This window comes from Rhamphochromis longiceps, linkage group LG16, assembly GCF_057381845.1.
Source record: "Rhamphochromis longiceps isolate RC_006_pf linkage group LG16, R_longiceps_female_GT1.1, whole genome shotgun sequence".
In the NCBI taxonomy this organism is placed as follows: Eukaryota; Metazoa; Chordata; class Actinopteri; order Cichliformes; family Cichlidae; genus Rhamphochromis; species Rhamphochromis longiceps.
The window spans coordinates 39,809,667-39,835,392 of NC_140572.1; the positions used below are offsets into that span (position 1 = coordinate 39,809,667).

Here is a 25,726-nt window from a genome sequence, read left to right on the forward strand (position 1 = left end):
TCAGGAAACACCTGCAGGTCTCACCTTCATCCTCGGTCTGTAATAACCTGAGCAGCCGGCAGGGGGCAACAGTAGCTCAGAAGCTGCCGGTGTTGGTGGATGCTCATCTGCAGACTGAAGTTACAGCAGCGGACCAGCAGTGGGCGCACTAACCTCAGATCAGATGGTGGGGGAAACAGGAAGTGCAGAACTGGTTTATTTTGAAGGGTACGAACGGTTCTCTTGAGGCTAGGTTCAGTTTTTCCTCAGGGTGTGAAACCTCCCTGAGAACCAGACAGGTCTTATTTTCAGAGCACATCAATGCCTCATCAACGGGTTCAAAGAAGTGGATTAAGAGTCAGTCAGACATTTGTTGAACAATTTCAGTAACTTCCTGTTGTGTTTTTGTAACAGTTTCACTGTATTAGAGACACACATGGGTAGCAAATAAAAAAATAAATACATGACAAAGAAAAGATAATTTAAAACATATTCCACAGTGTCACACATTTACATAGAGGCTAGAACACCAGTGGCTCCATAACTGTGCAGGGTCAGTCAGAGATGCAGTTATACTGTTTCTGGAGTGCTTTACCCTACACACATACAACGGTGCATGTTAGCTCCTTTCATTTTATTTATTTATTTTAAATAAATAAAATTTCTGCTGATTTTCAGTCAAATTTTAAAGGTTTTCTGATTTAGTGGAGGTTAGACTGAAAATAGAGGTTGTATTTATTTCATATAAGTATAAGCATGAAGCAGAGTTTGAATCTGATGATTATATCTGTTAAATTTAGTTAGTGTTAATGACAGACCACCTGGTTTGTACTGGGAGATGTCGGTGCTTTTATTTTGAAGGCTGTGACCGGATGTTTCGGGTGTGTGTTTTAGTTTGACAGTCTGGTTGAGGCCGCAGGAAAACTGAGCGCAGCTTCGTCTCTGCAGATTTTCGCCTTCTGCGGCACAAACTGCGGCTGCACCCGGACAGACACCCGAGATCACAGTCCGAACCGGACCGAGCCGAACAGAGCCGAGCCGGGACCGAACACAGACAGACGGCCTCGTCTCCTCCCGCAGAGCCGAGCCAGCCTCCGTCACCGGTAAGAACCGTTTTATCTGACCGACCGCTGTGTATGTGTGTGTGTGTGCGTAAGAGAGAGAGCGTGTGTGTGCGCGCGCCACTCCCCTCCAGTCTCAGCTGTAAAAGCGCCGTTAAACGTACCTGCGGACAAACATACAGGTGATGTACAGCGGCGGCCACGTGACCTCTGTATGACGTGATGGTATATATGCCGTGTGTGACCTTCATGATGCGTGTATAACGCACCTGTCATGACCTGCCACACACACACGCACACACACACAGCTCAGTGTGTGGTTGACTGTGAGCTGATGCAGATGTTACAGATGTGTGTGTGTGTGTGCGTGTGTGTGTGTGCGTGTGTGTGTGCACTGTGGAACATCTCCTGCAGGTTTTTGTATGAATGATAAAGCTGCTGCGCTCACTCATGTGCCACTTCATTAGGTACACCTGGCTCGCTGTCAGGGCGGAGCCTTTCTCCTTCAGAGCTGCTCTAATTCTGTGGCTCAGATTCAGGAAGCTGTTGGAAATGTTGTGACATCATCACACAGCTGTTGCTCCCAGATGACATCTCCCACTCCACCACCTGAGATCTGTGACCGTGAGGTGAACCAGTTTAACCCCACAGTGTCACAGCAGCAGCCTGGTGGAGCCGTGCTGCCATGTTTACTCCAAACTGTCAGTCTGAAAGCGTTTGACCTCTGACCTCAGCAGGACATGTCTGCTGCTCTGTGATTGGCTGATTAGATATTTGTGTTAATGAGCTGGTGTACCTAATGAAGAGGCAGATGAGTGTACATGTGAAATTATGAATAAAGTTTTTTACAGAACAATAAAAAGATATTAACGGACTGTTTAAGTGAACACGGACACCAGAGGCTGTGATGATGTCCTGGAGGTGTGTGTGTGTGTGTGTCTGTGTGTGTGTGTCTGTGTGCGTGTGAGTGTGTGTGTGTGTGAGTCTGTGTGTGTGTGTCTGTGTGTGTGTGTGTGTCTGTGTGTGTGTGTCTGTGTGTGTGTGTCTGTGTGTCTGTGTGCGTGTGAGTGTGTGTGTGTGTGAGTCTGTGTGCGTGTGAGTGTGTGTGTGTGTGAGTCTGTGTGTGTGTGTGTCTGTGTGTCTGTGTGCGTGTGAGTGTGTGTGTGTGTGAGAGTGTGTGTGTGTGTGTGTGTGTGTGTCTGTGTGTGTGTGTGTCTGTGTGTGTGTCTGTGTGTCTGTGTGCGTGTGAGTGTGTGTGTGTGTGTGTGTCTGTGTGCGTGTGAGTGTGTGTGTCTGTGTGTGTGTGTCTGTGTGTGTGTCTGTGTGTGTGCGTGTATGTGTGTGTGTCTGTGTGTGTGTGAGTGTGTGTGCGTGTGAGTGTGTGTGCGCGTGTGTGTCTGTGTGTGTGTCTCTGTGCAACTCTCACAACCAATCAGCTGTCAGAGCTGCAGGATGGTGCTGCTGTCGGAGCGAGCTGGAGGAGAGAGGTGGAGTGTGTGATGGATGAGTGTGCGTCTCGTCTGCCGAGAACAAACCGAGCTCCTGTCTGTGTTTCAGCGGGGGAGGAGTGCAGCGAGCCCAGGATCAGTGATGCCCGTCGCCCTGTGAGGTGGATCCAACATGGCGTCCCCGGCGCTGAAGGTGTGCCTGTGTGTGCTGCTGCTGCCTGCTGTCACCGGTCAGTATCATACACATCATCGTTTAGGCTGGGGGGGAGAGGGGGGGGCAGCTGTGGGTCTCCTGTTTCTGAACTTCTCTGTCAGCATTACATCATTCTGACGTTTCAATCAGGACAGCAGAGGAAGTGAGATTTTAAACGCTGTGACATCATCACCTCACTTCCTGTAGCTGCCTGATGACGGTGGACGACCTCAGCTGTGCTTGATGATGTCAGCAGGGAGAGGTCAGCAGATATGGCGTTATTTTTGTGCCGCTATTCTGAGCGCACGTAAAAAAATTTCAGGTGCAAGTGTTGCATTTTAGGAGAAATTAATTTTGAGCGAAGAAAAGCTGAATTTGAGTGAACAAAAATCATTCCTGCGTGCAAAAACTGTGTTTCAGTGTTTGCTGTTATCCTCACACACAGAACAGCCCCTCGCGCTCAGTTTGTGTATTTGCGCTCGCTCGCAATGTGTTGCTCGCGCTCTCAACATTTCTGAGAGAGGAGAAGAGGAAGCAAAGACAGAATAACTTCAGCTTTGTGTCTTTTTCATTGTAGCTGAAGTCCGGGACTAATCGCTTTGCTTTTCCTCTCAACACGGATGTGTTGTAATTGGTCCAGCCCAGAGTTGATCATGATTGGCTAATCCACCGGCTAATCCACCACCTTTCATTGTTTATACCGTTACAAAGACAAACAAACATAAAAATGAAAAATCATCAGTCCAGTCCAGCTATGCGGTCAGCTGGTGGGTAACAGGCATCTCCCAAATGGACCAAATGCATTCTGGGATATTGCATTTCGTCATTTCGAGCTGATTGGAGACCAAAACAGACAATCAGATTTTTTTCTGCAACCAAGTCTGTGATTGGCTGGTTTTGTGGCACAAATATAACGGTGTAGAGAAAGAGTTGAACGCGCACGGGCAGAAATATTGAGAGCGCGAGCGACACATTGCGAGTGAGCGCAAATACAAAACCTGAGCGAGAGGGGCTGGTGGTGTGTGTGTGTGTGTGTGTGCGCGTGTGGATAATAGCAAACACTGAAATACAGTTTGAATTTTGTTCACTCAAATTCAGCTTTTCTTCGCTCAAAATAAATTTCTCCTCAGAATGCAACACGTGCGCTCAGAATAGCGGCACAAACATAACGCCATGAGCAGCTGGATATGATAATAATGACAATAATAATAATGGTTATTGTCAGTGAGAGTAAATAAGGATTCGTGATGAACATTTAGGGCAGGACTGAGCTGAAGCTGATGATGCTACAAACACACAGTGATGATGTCACACATCTGCTGTCCAGATGTCCTCCGAGAGGGTGGAGGCTGCTGAGCAGGCTGCCCGTGTGCCGTTGAGCAGCGAGCGTGCCCGACTGTGTGGGTGTGATTCCTGTGCAGCTCTCGGGGGGTGTGGCCTCTGATGGCTCTTTAACCAGAGGTGGTGTGTTTGAAGACAATCTTGATGGAGACTCCGCCCCTCCTGTAGTCAGTAACCATCTCCTTGGTTTTACTGCAGTGTCAGGTTGGAGCAGAGCCCCTCCCTGACAGGTCAGGTCTATAAGCTTAGTCCAACCACAGGTGGAGTGGATTGGGTGGAGTCATGTGTATAAGGACAGGAGAGGACTGAGTGTGAGGGTGGAGGAGCAGCGGGTGGAGCCTGGGTACGTTGTTCTCAGTAACACACACATGAACGGTGTGTCTGACCTACTCAGTGATCTGTGATAGCACAGGGTTCCTCACTGATCTCAGATCAGGTACAATTATTAACTGACCTCATTTTATGACCAAAGGGTCAAAGTTCAGCTGAACTGTGAAAGCGTGCATGTTTCTCAGTTTGTGGACCGAGACCGAAGACGTGAGTGAAGGACGGCGTGAGTGACAGACGAGTGACTGTGATGCTCCACACAGAGTTCACTGTCGGCCTTCAACAGCTGATGGCGAGCTGTTGTCGCCCCGCCGGGCAGGAAGCATCCACACAGGCTCAGTGATGCAGGAAAGCAGTGTGTGTGGCCTTGAAGCCGCCCTGTTGTGTGTTCACATTCCTGCATTCTCACTTCATGACTGTTCATCCACAGACACACACACACACACATATACACACACACGCTGTCGTCAGGCAGTCTGAGCGTGCTCTGTGTTTGTGCTGCAATGTGGTTGATAAGGCTACACACATACAGACTCACACACACACACCTTCCTCCGGCTGTGAGTGTGTTCGGTGCAGACTAAACACAGCGCTGTGCTGGCTCCACTCCGCCCGGGTGGAGCCGGCAGACTCCGCTCAGGAATGCAGCTCCTCATTCACATGTAAACCAAAATAACACACACACACACGCACGCACACACACACACACACACGCACGCGCGCGCACACACACGCACACACACACGCACGCACACACACACACACACACACACACACACGCGCACACACGCACGCACACACACACACGCACACACACACGCACACACGCACGCACACACACACGCACGCACGCACACACACACACACACACACGCACACACACACACGCACACACGCACAGTCAGATCCTGCTCTCGCTGTGTGCAAACGTTTGACTTTCTTCTTGAACACAGAAACATCCAGATGTGCATCCAGGCGATTCTCTGTTGTCGTTGTTCAAAAGACGCGTGGGCTGAGCAGCCGCTGCTGTTGCCACGGCAACCCGAGACACGAGCTGTCTTATGAAGCATGACATAAGAAACAGTTAAAAGTTTTATTTCTGGGCTTAAGTTTGATGTAAAAATACAGACACACAACATCTGGAAATGACAACAGTCCAGCTGTGTGAGCGCGTTAATCCATCACCCTGGAAACACCTGCGTCCAATCAGAAAGAGCCAGAAGCTCAGGTTTCAGGTACACAGGTGTGTTTGTGTGACCAGGCTTTGCTCAGCGGCCCGGCGAGCGTTGTGACATCAGCAGGAACTCTGCTGTACCTCCAGCAGTTCTCTGATGTCACGGCGAGCGGCACAGGACGGCGTCCCCGCTGCTGCTGTCACACCTCCTGTAGCAAACAGTGATGATACCTGTAGCAGAGACATCAGTGTGAGTGCTGCTGTCCTCTGATGTCCTCTGATGTCGTCTGTCTCTGCACTTCATACGAGGGCTTTGTGGTCTGTCATGTTTGTTGCTATGACGACTCAGTTTCCCTCTGGGGTTAGTAAAGTGTCCGTGATTCAGAGTCCAGCCCAGATGATGATGATGCCTGCGGCTGCTGCACTCTCACATTACACCAGGTCCTAATCATTAATCAGACTGATATTAAAAACAAAGCGACGTGCTTCGTGTCTCAGTGATGACTCGATCCCCGAGACCGCCGTCACCCTGCGCGACCCCCGACTGATGACCTGACGACGATGAGGCGGACAGCGGGGGCTGACCTCAGTGTTTATGGACGAGATTTTTCTCGCCCGTGTTCTTGTTGAGCCTCGGGCTTCTTCAGCTGTAGCTTTGACAGCACGAGCGAGCAAACATCACCGTTTAAATATCAAACTTTGCTGGTTTTCAGATTCTCGCTTCCTTCCAGCGTTCCTCGGTTGCTGCGGCGTCTGAAGCTGCGCGTGGGCTGATGGGATGCGTGTAGACGAGCTGCTGGGACATCACATTAATGGTTTTTGTTGTAAAGGCGGCTGAGCGGCCCGAGGCGAGAACGCCGCTCCGACGTTCCCGCTGCGCTCTCGGAGCGCCACACTGCATGTTAATTTGTTGCTGTCAGAGTTTTCCTTCAGGCTGACGTGGACGCCAATCACAGAGATCCGTGTAATGATGTCACTGAGCCCAACCTCCAACCACAAACAACCCGAGACAAACAAGAACAAAGATTGTTTCTGACCTCCGTCACTGCTCGCCGCTCGCTCTGAGGCGACGATGATGGAGGACAGTAACTGTCAGAAGTGTTTATGTGAGGCTTGGCTGCAGTTTCACGGCCTCACAGCTCGATCTCTGTGAAGGCTGAGGTCAGAGGTCAGTCTAGCTGTGGACGCGTCACACAGTGCGGGGACAAGAACACTTCCTGTTCCTCTGTGACTCTGACCATCAGTTCCAAACTAAACTTCCTGTTTTGTTCAGTCAGACCTGAAACGGGTCAAAGGTCACTGAGCTCAGACAGAGAGCAGGGTTTGACCCTCTTTAATATACAGTCTGTTCGCTGACAGGTGAGTCTCTGTGTTTTCAGGTCTGCAGTCCAGTGATGCTGAGGACAGACTGTGTGCTTTCACCAGTAACCCCCAGGGGGTGGAGCCTGTTCCTGCCAATGAGCAGCCAGGAGTGGTGCTGGAGAACGGCACGATCCGCTGCAGCCACGGCTCCCGCTGCTATGGATTGTGGGAAAAAAAAGCAGATGGAGAAATGCACCTGCTGACCCAAGGTGAGCTCATCGGGTTTGTTACTTCCTGACCTTTGACCTCTGTTGCGTTCTTCTTCTACTGTGTCTGGTTACAGTTTGGCCTCGGTTTGCTTTCAGGCTGTTGGACTCACCTGCACGAGTGTCAAGCCGACCGCTGTATCCTGGTAACAGAGAAGCCGTCCTCCACGCAGAAAGGCAGCTATCGCTTCTGCTGCTGCAGCCACGACCTCTGCAATGCCAACTACACAGAGGCCCCGCCCACCGCCGACACTCCCAATCTGAAACCAATGAGGACGGACGGCCGGGCGGAACAGACAGGTGAGAAGCACTGACACCAATCAGTGGTCCCCGCTCCATAATAACTCATCATGTGACCCAGCAGTGTAACCGTTAGCAACGCCTCCACTGAGCAGCAGCAAGAAGAGACAAAAGATAAAGCTTCTATTTATTCTATTTCACTATGACGCTGCTGTTTGTTGGAGGCTAACTTCCTGTTAGCCATCATTAGCATCATCATTAGCACCAAACGCCCTGTGAGACAGAGCACACGCCGTTCTGTTTTAGAAAACACTTTCCTCGCTCTGCTTCGTTCACCAGGACGTGTCGAGGAACAGCAGCTGTATGTAAAACTTAGAGATGGACCGATCCCATATACAGTATCGGTCCCGACCTAAATTACTGGATATCGGGAGAAATTAAAAATGTAACCCGATCCATCCATCCACTGATTTACTCAGGAACAAATTCAACACTGAAAAAAGACAAACAGTTATCTGAGTGACTTCGATAACTAGCCAAAGACCGCGGGGGGGTTGAAAGCGATGTGCCGGGAGTTCGCTGTTCTCGCCGGCTCAGATAATTTACACATTCTCGCCTGAAAATATGTTAAAAGTTTGATTTTTCAACCCAGAAAGATTAATAACTGTAATATTAAAACTAAGTAGCTGCCGCCATTGTTGGAAACTGGAATTGGCTGGGCCGCGCTATGAATTCTGGGATATGGTTTTTCAATTTTGTTTTCCGGGTGGAAAATTGGGAGAAATTCAGGAGAATGGCTCCGGGAGATTTTCGGGAGGTGCACTGAAATTCTGGATCCTTCCTGGAAAAATCAAGAGGGTTCATGTATGCATACAGCTGCTGGTCATGATGGTTTGGATATGTGGTGAGAGGAAACATGCAGATGAAGTTCTGAACTGTTTCTGAGAGACAAATAACACCAGGATCCTTTCTGTGTAGCTGACAGCTGGTAGCTGTGCAGGGGCGGGTCTCGATTTTCTGTCCCAGCTTTGATCCTGATGAAGACGAGTGTCATGAAAACGTGTTTGCATTTATTTGCACTGCTTTAAACTCTGGATGTCTATGTCAGATATCCAAATGTATGATATCGGTATCGGACATAAAAAGTGGTCTGGTGCCATCTCTGGTGAAAATGTCTGCAGTTCCCAAACACTGGATCCAAGTTTAGACGGTCTGAGTGAAAGTTGAACTTGAGTGACGCCTCAAGGTGTGTTTTATGGTAAGGTAGACCCTACAGTAACACACTTAATGATTTAATGAGCCACAGCTTTCTGTCCTCTTGGTTGCTGGTGCGGTGGACGAGCGTCACTGACAGCTGGTCTGAGGTCTGATCTGTATGAGCCCCTCAGTCTGACCTGCAGACCGGTCCCTCTTTGTCAAACTGACCTCAGAGCGCAGGTTACACAGAGTAGCGCAGGTCCTCACAAAGACAGAAGTACAAACATGTGTGTCGCACTGATGTGATGATGACATCATAACCCCTCAGATCACCGGCTGAAGCCAGAGGTGACGGTGCTCATCGCCCTGGTAACCATCGCCATAGCAGCCATCCTCATTGTGGCGCTGTTCCTGGGATACCGCATAATAAAACGTACGTACGCACACACACACACGTATATACACACCTACACACACACATGCACACAGTTTAGTGTTTTGTGAAGAAACAAATGAGGAAGTCATGTGATGAGTTTTTCAGATTAAAGCAGGATCGATGGATCTGCATGAAAACGTTAGCGGAGCTGCTCACAGGCTCACAGCTGGATCTGACCTGAAACACACTGAAGGAAGAGACCATGTGACACGACGTTTCTCAGCAAACCTCACACAGTGAGGGTCAGACACTCTGAGAGGTCCGAACTTAAGTTCTTACGACATGTGGAGGGAATTTTCCAGCTGGGCGGAGGTTTGTCGTCTCGGAGTAATCTATAGAGCACAATAGCCTGAACATCCTGTGCTCTTTTTAAACAGTCGCTGTAAACAGGAAGTGCCTTCTGAGCGATCAGCTGATTTGTTTTAGTGTGTGGAGGTCTGAAGTCCTCGGGAGGTGGCGCTGGCTCACAACTGTGGTTTTTGTAATCAAAGGAAACTCGCCCATCTGACGACCTCCGACATTACACGTGAAATTAGTCGCGTGATATGAGCTGCAGTGACATCTGTGCTTTGATTTTGACACTAATTATAACAAATACATAAAAATCAATGTTAACTCACTTCTGACCTGGCTGCTGTCCGGCAGCCATGTTGGTCCTCGCCAGACTGAGGTCATGTGATCAGCTGTGTGTGTTTGTGCAGGGAAGCAGAAACACAGTCTGTCTGCTGTGGATGTGATGGAGGCGGCGAACGCAGAGTCCTCCATCGACCTCGACAACCTGAAACTGCTGGAGGTACACACACACACACACACACACACACACACACACACACACACACACACACACACCCTGCAGCAGCTGCACAGGTTTATTTGGATAATACTGGTCAGTCGGTGAACAACAGCAGCAAGACAACGCCATCACAAACTGACCATCCTGTAACTAGGGCTGCTCAATTAATCAAATTTTAATCTCGATTACGATCTGGGCTTTCAACAATCATTAAAAATGACTGAGCCGATTATTAGCCCCTCCCTCGTGCTTTACTCTCGCGCTGCTCCGTGTGGCAAATCGAGCGCACCTCTCTGCATTTCGAACACTCGTCACAACAATAAGAGGACCCGAGGGAAGCTCGGAAAGCTCAGCAGAAGTTATATGGAGAGGAGAGTGACTGCCGTTGGTTGAAAAGGAGGTAAAAAAAACTTCAGTGGTGTGGAAACTAGGGCTGCCACAAACGATTATTTTGATAGTCGACTAGTCACCGATTATTTTTGCGATTAGTCGACTAATCAGATCATCATCCACTGGACGTAAAACTACAGCTTATTGCACCAGCAGCATCTGCTCTTATATAACTATCATTAGCTTACAGCTTTAAGTGTTTAAGGTCTGTGCTAACTAAAAATAAAGACAAGATGATAGTTTATTAAATTTTAATGAAATTTGCAGATTGTTTCGGTGAAGTTTAATAAACTCCTTGCTATCTAAAATATAACAGGACACCGGAGTAAATTCTCCAGCATCTCACACTTCTGATAATCAGCTGTCTGCTTGAGGTTTATTCAGCTGTGTAAAAACTATAACTTTAATCTCAGCCAAACCGATTTACTCAGGAACAAATAAAATACTGAAAAAAGCCAAACAATAACATTTTTAATTTATCTAAGTGACTCATATATATTTAACCTGAATCGCGAAAGATGGCGGTGGGTTTGAAAACGATTTGCGGGGAGTCCGGTGTTCTCACGGCGCTAGTGACCTAGCCCCCGGCTCGCTATCGAGCTAGTGGGTAACAGACGTCTCCGAAAACGTCGGAGCGCTTTTGAAAATATGCGGTGTCCTGATAAACTGAGCAGATATTTGAGGTTTACACAGCTACATTCTCGCCTGAAAATATGTTAAACGTTTATTTTGTGACCCAGAAAGAATAATATGAGTAACATTAAAACTTACTAGCTACCGCCATTGTTGGAAACTGAGCTGGGCCGCGCTATGAATTCTGGGACACAGCTGCTTCTTCTTCTTCGGGGTTTAACGGCAGCTGGCATCCTTGTACATGCAGTGCTGCCATCTTCTGTTTCAGTCCGTTATTACACTCTTAAATCCTGCTACTTATTCCTGCGTCTTTTGGGATCTTACAAAGTTTCAAACGACGCGTCGACTATTAAATCAGTCGTCGACGATTTTGATAGTCGACGTAATCGTGACTAGTCGACAAATCGTGGCAGCCCTAGTGGAAACATTATGGGTTCAGTCAGACGTGGATCAAGTAGACACAGTGTGTAAACTTTGCTACGGTGTCGTAGCTGCACCAGAGCAACACTGCAAAGTTCACTAAACATAGATGTTTACATTTTTCATTTGTTTCTTATATTGCAAACATTTGCACTGTTATCAGTATTTGCACTATTTATTATTATTTTTCAAAGTCATTATTCAACACATTGTAATTGTTAACCCTTTAAAGCCGGGCAGAGGCACGCTCCGTTTTGCGTAACTACTTTTAAATCCCTGTAGAACCGGAACCGTGTAAGCTAGCACAATAATTTGTTTTGCATATGAAACCGGAGGAGTTGTACTTACATCTGATGCCATCAGCTTGTCCTCGGCCACGGTTTCCTTCCACATGAAGTTTTGCAAAAATTGCATAAAAAGCGCTTGCAGGAACAAAAACATAATATTCCAGAAACACGCTTTGCCGATCCGATCAGCTGTTCGTAACACTTCCCACATTGAACAAGACGTCAACGCGAACTATCGCATGTACGTCATTTCCTGCCCGAAACCGGAAGTGATGTCATTTTTGCGGAAAATGCAGTTTTTTACTTGTAGGCATTAAAAGCCTATACTGGTGTTTTTATAAGTCATGTTTGACTCTATACTTTTCTGAATAGTTGCTGGGATGCTTAGAACTCGAATTGCACTGCTGGAAATAGTTTATTTTGATGCACCTGCTGTTTTCTTTGCAAATTTGCATCATAGGATTGTTTTTTTGTTTTTCCTGCAGTATATAAAAATTGCTGTATCTCCAAAATAAAACTATGAAGACACTCAAAATAAATTTCCTGTTGTAAACTATTTTTTGCAACTTTATTGTATTTAAAGTTTTGAGGGACAAACCTCTTAAATTTCTCCAAGTAGAAATATATGTAAAAAAACCAAAAACGATTTTCAATTTGTTTTTTGTAGTTTATTGCACTTTTTTGCAATTAATGTAGTTACTATGGACTTAATGCATACATATTATTAAAATATGGGCTATAACAGTTGTATTGATGTATAGCAACTTGAAATGCTCCCAATGACACTACAGCATGTAAAAAAAATAATATAAGCTCTGGTGGACTTGGTTCTATGGGTCTTAAAGGGTTAAATAAATATCGTCAAATAATCGAGATCTCAATTTCAGTGAAAATAATCGTGATTATCATTTTTGCCATAATCGAGCAGCCCTACCTGTAACCTCTGACCCCTTTGTTGCACTGTTCCTTTAAGGGAAGAGGCGGGGCCATTAAAAACAGACCAATCATAATGATACAAAGGTTAGAGGTTCAACCTCAGATTGATCCCTAAGGAACGCCACAGCTCACTTTCCTGTTTCTATCCTCTGTCCTGGCAGCTGATTGGTCGAGGCCGTTACGGCGCAGTGTTTCGCGGTTCTCTTAACGAGCGCTGCGTGGCTGCCAAACTCTTCGGCTCAGCTAACCGACAGAACTACGTCAACGAGCGCTCCATCTACTGCGTGCCGCTGCTGCAGCAGCACGACAACATCGCCCGCTTCCTGACCGCGAACGAGAGGACGACGGCAGATGGACGCCCTGAGTTTCTGATCATCATGGAGTACTACCCACACGTGAGTTCATCACAGCAGGTCTGAAGCTCGGTCACGGCGGGTCCCCGTGGACCCACCGGAGGACTGAGAGAGCCCAGTCCTCCGGTGGTGGTCAGGGGAGCAGATCTGGCCCAAAGCAGGCATGACAGGCCGAGCCCACTCAGAGTGAGTCTGACTGCTGAGGCTCAGCCATTGGTCAGATGACCTGGCTGAGCCTCAGGTGTGTTTGGACCACGTCTGACTGCGCCTGCTGTCTGAGCTCTCCTGACCCGCCACGTTCATGCCTCTAGCGCCCCCTCGGGGCAAACCTCACACATTCAGCTTGTCTACTGTCACCCTGTGGTGTAATGGGGTCTGCAGCCTGTGGGGGGCGCCAGCAGCGCCTTCACACAGTGCAGCTGTCAGCCTTCACCTCTGCTCTCCATTAGTCTGTTATTGTGCTGGAAGACGGCGCCTTCACACCCTCTTCCTGTCTGGAGCCTCTGATCTCTCTCACACACACACACACACACACACACACACACACACACACACACACACACACACACACACACACACACACACAGACAGATCAGCTTCCAAACCTCCGTCAGTCTTCAGATTGATTTCTTCCCTTCCAGGCGAGCAGACTTTACTGTTTCGTCTCTTGAACCTGAAACACGCTTCAGATGACCTCACATCATTTTTACAATCTGCACCTTTCTGACATCATCAGGGCTCAGAAAGTTTCCCAACATGTGAAAACATGTTCAGACTCTTGTTATCAGTCTGTATCTCACACACAAACAGACACACACAGATGCAGTGATGTCTGGTCTGGTGGGTTTCTGCATTCCTCTGCAGCCCTCAGACAGTAATTACTTGTTTAAGTGTCTGCGCTTACACACACACACACACACACACACACACACACACACACATATACACACGCACGCACACACACACACACACACACACATATACACACGCACACACACATATACACACGCACGCACACACACACACACACACACGCACACACACACACACACACACACACACACACACACACACACACACACACACACACACACGGTTCATCTTAAGGCTGAACATCAACCATGAAGTCGCCACTTTAACTTTCATCGTATCCAGTTACAGAGTGAATATATGGAACTGCCAAGATCAACAAATAAATAAGTAAGAAATGGATATTAAAAATAAACGGTACCAACACAGAGCAGCTATCTGAACGCTGCTCCAACAGAGGTCGATTATCGTGTTAATAACTTTACCTCCTCACTACGTACGACTCTGGATACTGTAGCTCCGGTGAAAACTAAGGCCTCAAATCAGCCAACGAGCCAGCGTTTAACGTTAACTAGTAATGACTTCATGAACTTCTGGTCATGTGTGCGAAGGCAGCAAATGCTTTTGGCAGTGTAGTGTACAACACGCACCATTCATGCTGCAGGAACTTCCTGTAGTGTCAAAAAGATCAGACAAAGCTGCATTTAAGGGTCAAACTGTGTGTGTGTGTGTGTGTGTGTGTGTGTGTTGCAGGGCTGCCTGTCTCACTACCTATCTCTCCACACTGTGGACTGGCTGACCTGCTGCAGGATGACTCACGGCGTGACCAGAGGCCTCGCCTTCCTGCACACTGAGCTGCACCGAGGAGGTAAGACGACCTCGTGTCGCTCGTGCAGAGTCATCCTTGTTTCTTCATCGCAGGCTTTGATCACACAGACAGGAAGAAACGGTGCCGCTCTCAGGGTCTATTTTCAGCAGCGGATTGGTCCGTGTGAGGAGCATCTGGAAACAGGTGCTGTGTCTCCCCCTGCTGGCTGGAACAGACCCAGTCTGCTGCTTTAGTTTGTTTGTTTAGAGAACAAATGACATAAATGGAATACTGGAATAATAAATATCTAAATATTGGGATGAATGGTGCTGATTTTGAGGTTGGAGGATTATTTCTCTGACAGCAGAGGCTCTGGTGGATAACGGCCAGCTGTTTATGAACGTAATATATGTCGTTGTCACATGAAAAGAAAGGATGATGTTTCTGATGAAATTATTTTTCTCTTTAACAGTAAAAACATTAAAAGGCTCAGTTTGTCATTCTTTCATGTTTCCATCGCTGAACGTGTGTCGGAGGAAACAGAACGCCTTCTTGGCTTCATCGGCAGCTTCATGACGTGAATGCCGTCATCGTCCGGCTGCGTTGCTGTGAAACGTCTGCACGTTGCTGTCTTTGTTTCTTCCTGTTTGTGCTTTTCTTTCCTGCTGATATGTTTGTTTACCTGGTCGATTGTAAACAACAACAAACACGTGTACCCGACTGTCTCAGACCAGCACAAACCGGCCGTCGCCCACAGAGACCTGACCAGCAGGAACGTCCTGGTCCGGGCCGATCTGTCCTGCGTCCTCGCCGACTTCGGCCTGTCCATGAGACTGACGGGACCCCGGCCCTGTCGCCCCGGAGACGACGACACCATGGCCATATCTGAGGTCAAAGTTCATAAACGTTCGCTCTGATCTGATGTGCAGGTGAGGAATGAGCAGAGGGCGGAGCTGATGGATGGTGTGTTTGTGTGCAGGTGGGGACAGTGCGCTACATGTCTCCGGAGGTTCTGGGCGGAGCTCTAAACCTCAGAGACTGCGAGTCGGCGCTGAAGCAGGTGGACGTCTACGCTCTGGGTCTGCTGTACTGGGAGAGCTTCAGGAGGTGCTCCGACCTGTTCCCAGGTACGCAGCGCGCTCACCTGCACACCGTCTGCTTACACACAGTAAAGTAGCACCACCTCAGCTGACAGCGTGTTTGTGTTCACTGCTCGCTCAGGGGAAGCGGTGCCAGAGTACCAGCTGGCGTTCCAGGCCGAGCTCGGGAATCATCCGAGCTTCGAGGACATGCAGAGCCTGGTGGTCAGAGAGAAACACAGACCCAGGTTCCCCGAGGCCTGGAAGGAGAACAGCCTGGTCCGTCTTTCAGTTTGATGTGGTCAGATTGCTCCACAGCCTGAACCTTTGAAGTTAGACAAAGGTTCAAAGGGTAATTCCCAAAAGTATTTTGGATGTAGAGTAATCCCAGCGTGTCTCTCACTCTGTGTACTTTAGTTACTGCGCTCGCTGAAGGACACGATGGAGGACTGCTGGGATCAGGACGCTGAGGCTCGGCTCACTGCTCAGTGTGCAGAGGAGAGGCTCTATGAACTCACACTGCTGAGTACACACACTGCAGCACACAACCACAGGTACACACAGTACCACAGGTACACACAGTACCACGAGTACACACGATACCTGTGGTACTGTGTCACAGTAAATGCACAGTGTAAAACTGAGAGACAGGAAGTCTGGATTTCATGCCTTCCTGTCTGTCACTCAGGAATCTGTCTCATGGCCGGTGGCCTCCTCACGGTGGCTCCGCCTCCCCCTTCATTGAGGATCTTCATGTGGGCGTGGTCAGAAATCTCCAGGGAGATGACCACCAGGCATCATTCATCAAGACGACTGTGAATGGGGCAGAAGGCGGCGAGAAGAACAGGAACTCCATCAACTACGAACGGCAGCAGGCGCAGGTAGGAGCTCGGCCGCCATTAAAGCACACCTGAACGAACCGTTACCGTGGACGCGTCTCATCGCTATGTGTCCGTCTGTCCGTCAGGCTCGGCTGTCCACAGACAGCAGCGTGTCCACCACCACCATCCTGACCCCGCCCACCTTACTCTGCACCATCTCTGAAACTCAGCACACAGGTAACAAACAGCCACGCCCCCGACATGAACCCAAACACCTCATTAAAGCAGCGAGCACAGCTGTGACCTCACATGTTTCTGCTCCCGCCGTCCTCCAGGTGGCGCCGTGCCCAGTGTCCCAGTCTGCCTGCATCTCACAGAAGAAGACCTGGAGGCCACAAAGCTCGACCCCAGAGAGGTTTTAACCTTGAAGTCTTTCTTCAGTTTCAGTGGCCTCCATCCCGACACACTAACATCTACCAACATCTGTGTCTGCAGGTCGATAAGAACCTGAGGGAGAGTTCTGATGAAAACCTGATGGAGCACTCACAGAAGCAGTTTGGCTCCGAATCACAACCCACCGACGTGCTGCACCATCAGGTACACACAGCTGAGGGCCTGTACAGCGCGTGGCTGCCGATGAATGAACGTATCAGACGCTCATGCTTGTTGCTTTTGTTCCAGGTGAACAGCTCACCATCCACCTCTCATAGTGGCCTGCGGGCTGTTAGAGGTGTAGATAGCCCTCCTTCCTCCATCCACCCACTCCCCAAACAGCAGAATCTGCCTCAGAGGCCCACCAGTCTCCATCTGCTGCCCAAAGTCAAGGAGAGCGGCTTCACCTCGTCACGGCTGAAGCTGGGGAAGTTCAAGTCCAACCACCGACAGGTAGGGCTTAGATGTGACCGGGTTCTCCAGCTGATCCTCAGACAGCTTCGCCGTGACTCGACTCGGTGTTTCACCAGCTGAGCTGAAGCTGTATCAGGCGGGCCAACTGTGTCACTAATCCAAAATGCTTCATGTTCCAGGTGGAAACAGGTGTTGCCAAGATGAACACAGTGATGGTTGCTATGGCTGCAGAACCACACCTGGTAACCGCGGTTACTAACAGCACAAACGTGAGAAGCAGTGCTGCAGCTGGAAGAGAGGTCCAGCCTATCACAACGGCCGGCAGCAGTCACAGCGCAGGCGTCCCCACCCTGGTGACGAACGGTGTGATAGGCGGAGGTCGAACCAATCCGGCGGGGCCGCAGACGGAGGACGAGGAGGGGACCATGGATGGAGGGGTGAGGGGAGGAGAAGACAGCCGTTTGAATCTCCTCAACTTCAGTCCTGATGAACATGAACCTCTGCTGAGCAGAGAGCAGCTTCCTGCTGAGAGCGAAGCCCCTCCTCCTGCTCATCATCGTCACAGCCGCGCTGGAAGCATCTTATCGGGCCGAGGCTCGAACTCCAACAACAACAACAACCGGCTAGCCCTGGCTTCATCAGCTGACCCTCCCCCAACTTCTGACCTGGAGCAGAAGGTTCAACTTTCTGCTCCTTCTGGTCTCCTTTCATCCAGCAAAGCCCTCTCACTGCAGGCCCCTCCCACCACCCACAGTCAAAGCGAAGGTGTGGATACAGGTCTGTGTTTCCAGGAAGACTCTGAAACCACGTCGACCCCCAGATGTGCCCAAAACTCAAAAGGTCACCCAGTGCGTTGTGTCACCGCTGCTTTGCCCCGAGGCTGCAAAGATTCTGACTTAACAAAAGCTTCAGTAAGCCAGGCCTCACCAGGACCCGACGCCCCAACAGAAGCATTAATCCTCCTTCAGAAACCTTCATCACCAGGAACTCCAGGAGCTTCGTCTCCAGAGGAGCAAACCCTCGAAGCTTTGGGATCTGAAGTTTCAGACACCACAGCTCCTGCAGAAGCTTCAGGTCCACAACTTGCAGGTCTCCAAAGTTCAGCTTTAGAGCCACAGACAGCAGGTCTGATGCGATCCCAGGTGGGACAGACCAAAGCCAGGAGACCTGAGCGGCCCTGTTCCCTGGACCTGTCCTCTCCCTGCACCTCCTCAGGTGAGTCATGTTTGTTCTTGAACTTTTAAACAAACTTATAAGCTGCAGGTTCCAGTTTTTCAAAACTGGCTCGAGCTGGACAGTCTGTAGCTGATTACACCGTGTACCACGACGTAACCAGGTCATCAGAGACAAACTGATTACAGTGATCTGTCTCTAAAACTCAGTACAGTACAGCCGTCATTATCAGCGTGTCAGGGCTCAGTCAGATCAGTCGAAGGCTTGAACTCCAGGTTTTCTGTGAGGGATCTGCAGCATGGGTGACCTCTGCAGCTCCACAAAGATGCAAAAACAGTGCAAACTCCTCACATCTGTAACACTTTCTTCTCCTCAGATGATGCTTTGGTGGTGGATAACGGCAGTCTGAGCGCCTCAGGGGAGAAAATCAAGCGTCGGGTCAAGACTCCATACACCCTGAAAAAATGGCGTCCGGCCTCCTGGGTGGTTTCCACAGATACGGCTCTTGACCCGGACTTCGAGTTTGACGCCAGTAGCAGCCAGAACCAGTTCTCATCCGGTGTTTGTAGAGCAGGAAGTGTCGGCATGCCTAAATTAAACCAGTCCAAATCCAGCATTGCGGTCTTTTTGGTTGGAGGCGGCGCCACGGCGACCACCACCTCTGAGCCCGACGGGATGACCTGCTTCTAAAGTGATCCGAAGTTTGCTTTTCTTTAAGATCTCATTAATTTTCTTGCTCTTTGTCTTCCTCTTCTTTTGTTGTGGATAAACGAGTCGGTAGCTGATACCTGTGTGGCCCCCGCAGCTCCAAACCAGAACCAAACCCTGCAGAGCCGACTCGGAGCTGGATGCAAAATCCGTCCCTCAGCAGGAACTTTTCATCAAATGACAGAATTTAAATTTCTAGTATGTGTTTGTTCATGGACAGGACCTGTCCTGTGATCAGCTGACCTCTGACACGTTTCCTAGATCAGGTTACCTGTGACGACCAAACAGTGGTGGTGTTGGTGATGAGGCCAAATGATTCTTCTGTGGCTGGTGGGTGTAGTCAGCTGTTTGTAGGGGGTGGGCTTGATCTACAGGAATCTCCGTTGGATATTGAAGGAATTCCTTTCCGGAATACTTTCAGGCTTCGAAGGACTAGTTGTAGCTGCGAGCCTAGAGATCTCATTTGGTGTCCAAATGAAAGAAGCTTCCAGCTCCACAGACTCACTCCCGGCTCAAAAATCTGAGTGTACCTACAGTCTGTCGCCTCTTTATCTCTGCAGGTGTGTCACTGACCCTGTCGTAGGACTGAAGTGTCTCCAGCTGTGACTGCCAGTGTGGGTGGAGGTCTTCCCTCATGTTTCCTGTTGTGAGTAGGATGTGGCCGGCTGCTGAAGGGCATGGCCGAGAGCTCGTCGTAGGTCTGAGTGAGACATTCCCTTTGAGTTCTTTAGGCTTGTTTTCCTGCTGTGTCCTGTCCCACAGAGGGATCTGAATGCACTCAGCATCATCTTCTTTCACTTATAAGCGTTTGTGCTGCTGCTGCAGGACGTTGAACAGGACTAGCAGTGACTGTTTGGGTCTGACGTGGATCAGGGGTCGTCCCCTCTGAGAGCTCGATGCTGGCTGAGGCATGAACCCAGCACAGACTTAAGAACTTCCCTGTTTTGGTAGAAAGGTTCATGCACCTCTGGGCTGGTAGTGCAGGTAGTCTGAATGACCAGAGGTGATGTTATCAAAACAGCAGTCATATCTTTATGCACTTTAACAATGAAATTTATTTAGGGACAGACCTTATAAAGGATACCTGGTGCAATTTTAGCAGTAACATTGACGTATGTAGGACGTCGTGTCGGTGTTGGCGTGTCTTTGTGCAGTAGTGGTGTGATCTGAAGAGGCGTTTCTGCTTGAAACAGTCAATCTAGCTATGCAGCTGCTCACGATGCCTCCTGTTGACGGTCTGTTTGGTTCAATGTGCAACAGATCGACAACCTTACTGTTGGACAACCTTTATTCTTTTTTATCCGCACTTTGTTTTACCGAAGAGTCTCGACTGCCTTCAGAGGTCTGCTGCAGTCAGCGCTGGAGAAAAGACGAGCCAGCGTCCCGTGGACTTTATTAAACCACGTGACCTGCGAACGTGACCTGCGAAACCTCGACCATGTACGACCTTCTCAGGTAACAACACTGACGTCAGCAGGAACACCTGTTTGCTTTGTAAAATGATGAGCAGGAGATGAAACGAGGAGAAGAAGAGGACAGCAGCCATCAGACTGTACAGCTCAGACTTTGTTCCTGCTCATCACAACACGTTAGGTCTCATTTCCTGTTCCACCTCCAAGTAAACGCTTCCATCCTTTCAGTTTCAGACCAAAGGTGTAGCTGCTTCGAGCTGGGTGGAGGTCCGTGTGTAGGCTGTTTACACGTCACTCTTTCCTTTTGACTGTTCCAGAAAAACCAAATGTGCTCACATGTTTTACACACTAAAACATCTCTGTGCTTCTCAAAGAACATATATGCTAACAAACACTACTGCTACATCGTTACAGCAAGTAAATAAGCTCCGCCCATCAAAGACGTGGGTTTGTCACACCTATCGGTCCTTGGGCGCAGCTCATCATTGAGCACTGAGCACGTATGTTCTGCTGATTTCCATTTGATGTGTGCTCCTCGCAGAGTTCATGTAAACGTGGGCTCTGGAGTTTTACAGAAACAGGAAGGAAACAGAACTCTGCTTTCTTTGTCTTTATTTTTATTTGACTTTGCTTTGTGTTTCAGTTTTTTATACCAAACTGACTCTTTGCTCCTGTTTCTCCGAATGTTTCGATTTTTTATAAATGCACGTGTAACCTTTTACATTTATATGTGTTTATGTGACACTTCTCCTTTAAATGTGCACTTACTACAGGAAGTTATTCACATTTAGCACATTTCAAACTAACAATATTACAGCATCAGTGCAGTCAGCTGAAATATGATCATACTGTTAACTTTTATTGATGCCTTTCAAAATGATCTGTTTTGTTATGTCTGTGTTTTATACCGTTTGTACTGTTTTTAGATGCTGATGTGTGTATATTGTGTGGGTCATATCATGCAGCCTGACCGAGTGGAGGACTAGATGTAGATCTCTCACACTTACTGACTGAACCTGATTAACAAATGTGAAAGCAGCTTTCTGGAGCCGGTTTTAACCAACAGATAAATAATTAGTGATCATTTCCAGAGAACAAAGGCCATTAACTCGCTCAGACTTACTCTCTCCAGCCTCGATTAAAGAGCAAACCTTCAGAAAACACGCTCTATCAGCTTGAAGAAGAAGGTTTTTTTTCGGTCCAGAAAACCACGTCAGTCTCTGTGGTGTTACCGCCACCTCTGTGTGACGTAGCATTGGCTGAACAGCGCCTCCTGTGCCCACACGTGGTAATTACAGGTTTCCAGACAACATGAACCAGCAACAAGCACCTCAGATGTGTTTCAGTAGAATAAAACTGGTTTGTGTATACGGACTTTGGCTTAAAGCTAGCCAACAAGAAAAAGGCTGCCTGCGATTTTAATTTACAGTTATGAAGCTCCCGCTGCATTTCTGTGCGGCGCACAAACGTCTCGATCGAGCGTTTCCTCTCGTGATGTTTGCCAGCTGAGCGATAGCCTCACGGGTAAAATGATTTTTGATGCTGTGACTTCTGTTTGTAACTCTGACTCGCAGCGTCTGAGTGGTGATGTCATGGTTTCTGAGAACAACGGAGATGTTAGCATAGCGCTGAGCTCCATCGTTACCACAGACAGTATAACAGACGGAAGTGATGTTGCCCGCTGATGTCTGAAGCCTCTAGATCAGCGTGTGACATTTTGAAACCAATGTCCCACGCTGTATCAGTCCCGCCCTAAGAAAAGGGGCGGGACTGATACTGCTCACTCATTGGCTAACAATTTCTGAGCAAAAGTTTAAAAAAATGAATAAATTATAACATGAACATAAATTTTTATTCGGTTTGACATGAAACAATTGATGGAGCTCAAACTCGTTAGGGAAGTATTTACCGAGGTGACAGACGTCTACAGGACAGGAAGTCTTGTTGCACCCACAGCTGTTGCCCCCTGGTGGCCTTTAAAATGAGTGCAGGTTTAAGGCATTTCTGCTTTGGCAGCAGTTTTCAGTTGCGTCCATCTGTTATACTGCCTGTGAGAGTTAGTATGAGATGTAAACCTTACATTTAGATCTGGTCTTGTTACTGAAGCACCTGCAGAAACAACTGAAGCTGTGGACTGCTGGACGTTCTCCGTTCTCGTGGCGTTTAGCTCGTGGCTAGTGCTGATGCTGAGAATGTGGCGCTGTACCGCCGCTGAGGTTCCCTTTAAAGTCTTTTACTGTAGCTCATGTAGTCCTCATAATGCTCCGAGATTAAGCTCTCCACCTGTACAAACACATTTAGATGAACATATTCAGCACATTTAGCCTGCTGCATGATGGATCACATGACTGAAGTTCTGTCATTGGTTAGTTTGAACGTTCTGTGCTCCCGTGGTGGAGGAGTGGATGATTTAACCTGATAACCATCTGTGTGTATGATAGCTTCCAGTACTGTAAATACTCTGTGTACGTTCATATGGGACCAACTACCACAGTGTATACTGTATACATGCTCACAGCACCTCCCACACAGCATGCTGTACAAAGCTGCAGATTAAAGCTGCTGCTTCATGCTTCCATCCCCACATGTTGTATCTCCATGTAGACATAAAGTATCGCACGCTTCACTTCATCATGAAATAAAGAGCAGAGGATCCATGTGTGCACAAGTTTCATTTATTATGTGTACTTCCTGTGAGCAGGTGTTCATTAGCAGGTGACTGAAGTGTGAGAAACTGCATGATTGTGACTTACAAACATTTGTTTCTGTGCGTCTGCATTTCTCTAAGCGGGTTTTATGGAGTGACACCTGCAGACCAGAAGAGTTATCATTTGATATTTATAACATTTAATATCTGAGCGTTATGTAAACCTGAGAAAAATAAGAAAATACTGATGGCTTTTATTTGGTGGAGCTGGACATTTTATACAGACTGAAGTGGAGAGTGTGTCCTCAGTTATAAGGTACGGATTTTAAAAGATCTTCAAACAGAGTTTGGAGTAAAATAAAGTAAACATAAAGGAATAGAAAGAAACTTCCACACAAACTTTACTGTATAAACAGCTTTTATGTGTCATGTTTTATAGTTTCATTGCATGTTTAGGGTGAACAGAACACACATTACTTGATTTAGATTGTATTCTTTACTGGAAACCAATAAAAGCCTTTTTAATTGTCCTATTTTTAAGTTGCTCTCAACACCGTGTTTAGATTTTGAGCGTGGGAGGGGAATCTTAAATATGGCATTTTCTACTGGAGTTTGGCGGGAGTTACGTGACAATAGCGCAACGCAGTGGTGTAATGTCAGTATTGCAGAAGACCGGCTGTTGGCACCAGAAGGAAAGCGAAGCATGTTTTTGTTGTGGGCGGAGGGAGCCAGCTCGTATCAGTGGGCGGAGCTTGTCAGTCTGCAGACTAGTGATGTGCGATACCACTGATTCCCTTTCTGATCTGATACCAAGTAATATTGGTGGTATCGGCGATACTGATCCGATACTTTGTACAAAAACGTATTTTTTTTACTGTATCTTTTATTGTATCTCAAATTATAGCATCATAATGATTACAGGACACCAGATTACTTGTTCTTATCGCTGAATAATGCAGAGTTCATCATATAGTAATAAAAAAACAGAAGTTGTGCCTATTTGAACACCTTGCCTGCCCGCAGCACTAAAGCACTCCGCGAGAGACGTCTGGCTCACCCTAGCAGCATCTGTCCCGCTCCTCCTCTTCAGTTCGCCTCAACATACCACACAAAGATCACTACTCTCCTCAGTGACAACAATACCTATGAAGCCTTAAAACGAGACCCCACAAGCAACTACAAAAAGAAAGTTATAGCTTGCCTTCAGGACCTTGAAAGAGACAAAAATCATTGACCGCCTCACATATCATATCACTTTATCCAGGGGATGCCATACCCTGCATTTATGGACTTCCTAAGATCCACAAGGAAGGGGTCCCACTCAGACCCATTGTCAGGAGCATAAACTCAGCCACTTACAACATCTCGAAACACCTTGCTACCATCCTGCACCTCTTGTGGAGAACATCCCACACCACATCGAGAACTCCACCGACAACGTCCAGAAACTTACCCTGGATCCAGATGAAACCATGGTGTCCTTTGATGTAGTCTCCCTCTTCACTTGCATACCCACCACGGAGGGAATGGAGACCGTCAGCAAACAACTACAAGAAGACAGCTCGCATTAGCATAGCACTGTTAGCATGTTAGCTGTCCAACAGGAGTGAGACAAACATTAAATCACAAACATGACGATATTTAATACAAGAAATCATGATTAGATCTAAACAGCAGATATATATATTTAAATCAAACAGATAGCTTATTAAATGCTTCTTTTTACCTTTTAATCAAAGGTCCACACCTGAACCTGTGCTCAGGTGTTCCTCTAAAGCAGGGCTCTCAAGCTGTGGGCCACTGCTGGCACTACGGTGGCCCTGAGAGGCCAAACAGACTGCAACTTAAAAAAAACATCAGCAATAAGAAAAACACTGCAAAAGTACACAAAACACAATGGAAATAGGAAAAAACACAAGTGTTTCTGGGGAGACAATAACCCGACGGACCCATTGCAGGAACCCAAAACACGGTAGGCGTGTTTTATCATGATTCATATCATACTGATGACGGATCTTTAGGCTAATAGTCAGGCTAACACTATTACCTCTCATCTTTTCTTTCCTCACAAAACAGATAGATCCCCCACTTCTTTCAATTCTTACTATATTTTGGTTCCTGTAACTGGTCCGTCGGGTTATCCGTTGTGTTTTGTGTGCTTTTGCAGCGTTTTTCCTACTGCTGGTGTTTTCTTAAGTTGGCGCCGTATGGCACTGTCGTCTCATTGGACGGCCACTTTAGTGTTCAAGTAGTACAAACAAAACAAAACAAGTAAACACCCACAAAGATTTCCTAAAATGTTTGGTTTTTTAAATTTCAAATATTGTATAAAAACACACACTTTTTTACCCCCCTCTTAACAAACTGAAGCCTTTCATTGAGTCACCAAATGAACACCTGGCAGCACTTCTGTTATCATTGTGTTCGTATTTAACAAAATAAAAGCGCAGACATAAGTGTACACATTAGTTGTGACTCTCACTGAGCTAACACACCCAATCCCTCAGCATGTTTGTGCTCTCTGCTCATGTTGCCTTCATATTCAATCATTTTTGGGTTTTATAAATAACTTATTTTAACATTGCACTCAACAACAAACAAATCCCCCCTAACAAAAAAAAGTCAAACATCAAACTGCGTTATATT

At 47.7% G+C, this 25,726-nt stretch overlaps 1 protein-coding gene and 1 long non-coding RNA gene across 4 annotated transcripts; one reads left to right on the forward strand and one right to left on the reverse strand.

The window, feature by feature from the left end:
• Positions 1-651: 651 nt before the first annotated feature.
• LOC146651701 (bone morphogenetic protein receptor type-2-like) lies at positions 652-23,598 on the forward strand. 3 transcript variants are annotated; one of them, XM_085383657.1, is made up of 19 exons: positions 655-1,082; positions 2,598-2,718; positions 6,903-7,094; positions 7,191-7,391; positions 8,857-8,961; positions 9,666-9,757; positions 12,585-12,818; positions 14,340-14,454; positions 15,124-15,284; positions 15,374-15,521; positions 15,616-15,752; positions 15,891-16,027; positions 16,162-16,354; positions 16,441-16,531; positions 16,630-16,709; positions 16,790-16,891; positions 16,976-17,179; positions 17,320-18,355; positions 18,690-23,596. In XM_085383657.1, exons 2-19 carry the CDS (start codon positions 2,661-2,663, stop codon positions 19,001-19,003), a joined length of 3,600 nt encoding a protein of 1,199 aa, XP_085239783.1. In that variant the 5' UTR covers positions 655-1,082; positions 2,598-2,660; the 3' UTR covers positions 19,004-23,596. The 3 variants fall into 3 exon arrangements, with proteins under 3 accessions (XP_085239782.1, XP_085239783.1, XP_085239784.1); XM_085383656.1 differs by having other exon boundaries at positions 652-1,082; positions 16,790-17,179; positions 18,690-23,597; XM_085383658.1 differs by lacking the exon at positions 655-1,082 and having other exon boundaries at positions 2,652-2,718; positions 16,790-17,179; positions 18,690-23,598.
• Positions 22,582-24,922, reverse strand: LOC146651702 (uncharacterized). Its single transcript, XR_014907841.1, has 3 exons — positions 24,807-24,922; positions 24,534-24,627; positions 22,582-22,716 (listed from the first exon to the last, which is right to left on the reverse strand). It is a non-coding gene; the product is annotated as an uncharacterized LOC146651702 (long non-coding RNA).
• Between the last annotated feature and the right edge of the window lie 804 nt (positions 24,923-25,726).

Excerpts from the sequence above, each read along its gene's own strand:
- LOC146651701 (XM_085383656.1), top strand. The coding sequence starts at position 2,661 with ATGGCGTCCCCGGCGCTGAAGGTGTGCCTGTGTGTGCTGCTGCTGCCT. Across the intron at positions 15,285-15,373 it reads ACACCATGGCCATATCTGAG|GTGGGGACAGTGCGCTACAT; the intron begins GTCAAAGTTCAT and ends GTTTGTGTGCAG. Across the intron at positions 16,355-16,440 it reads ACGAACGGCAGCAGGCGCAG|GCTCGGCTGTCCACAGACAG; the intron begins GTAGGAGCTCGG and ends TCTGTCCGTCAG.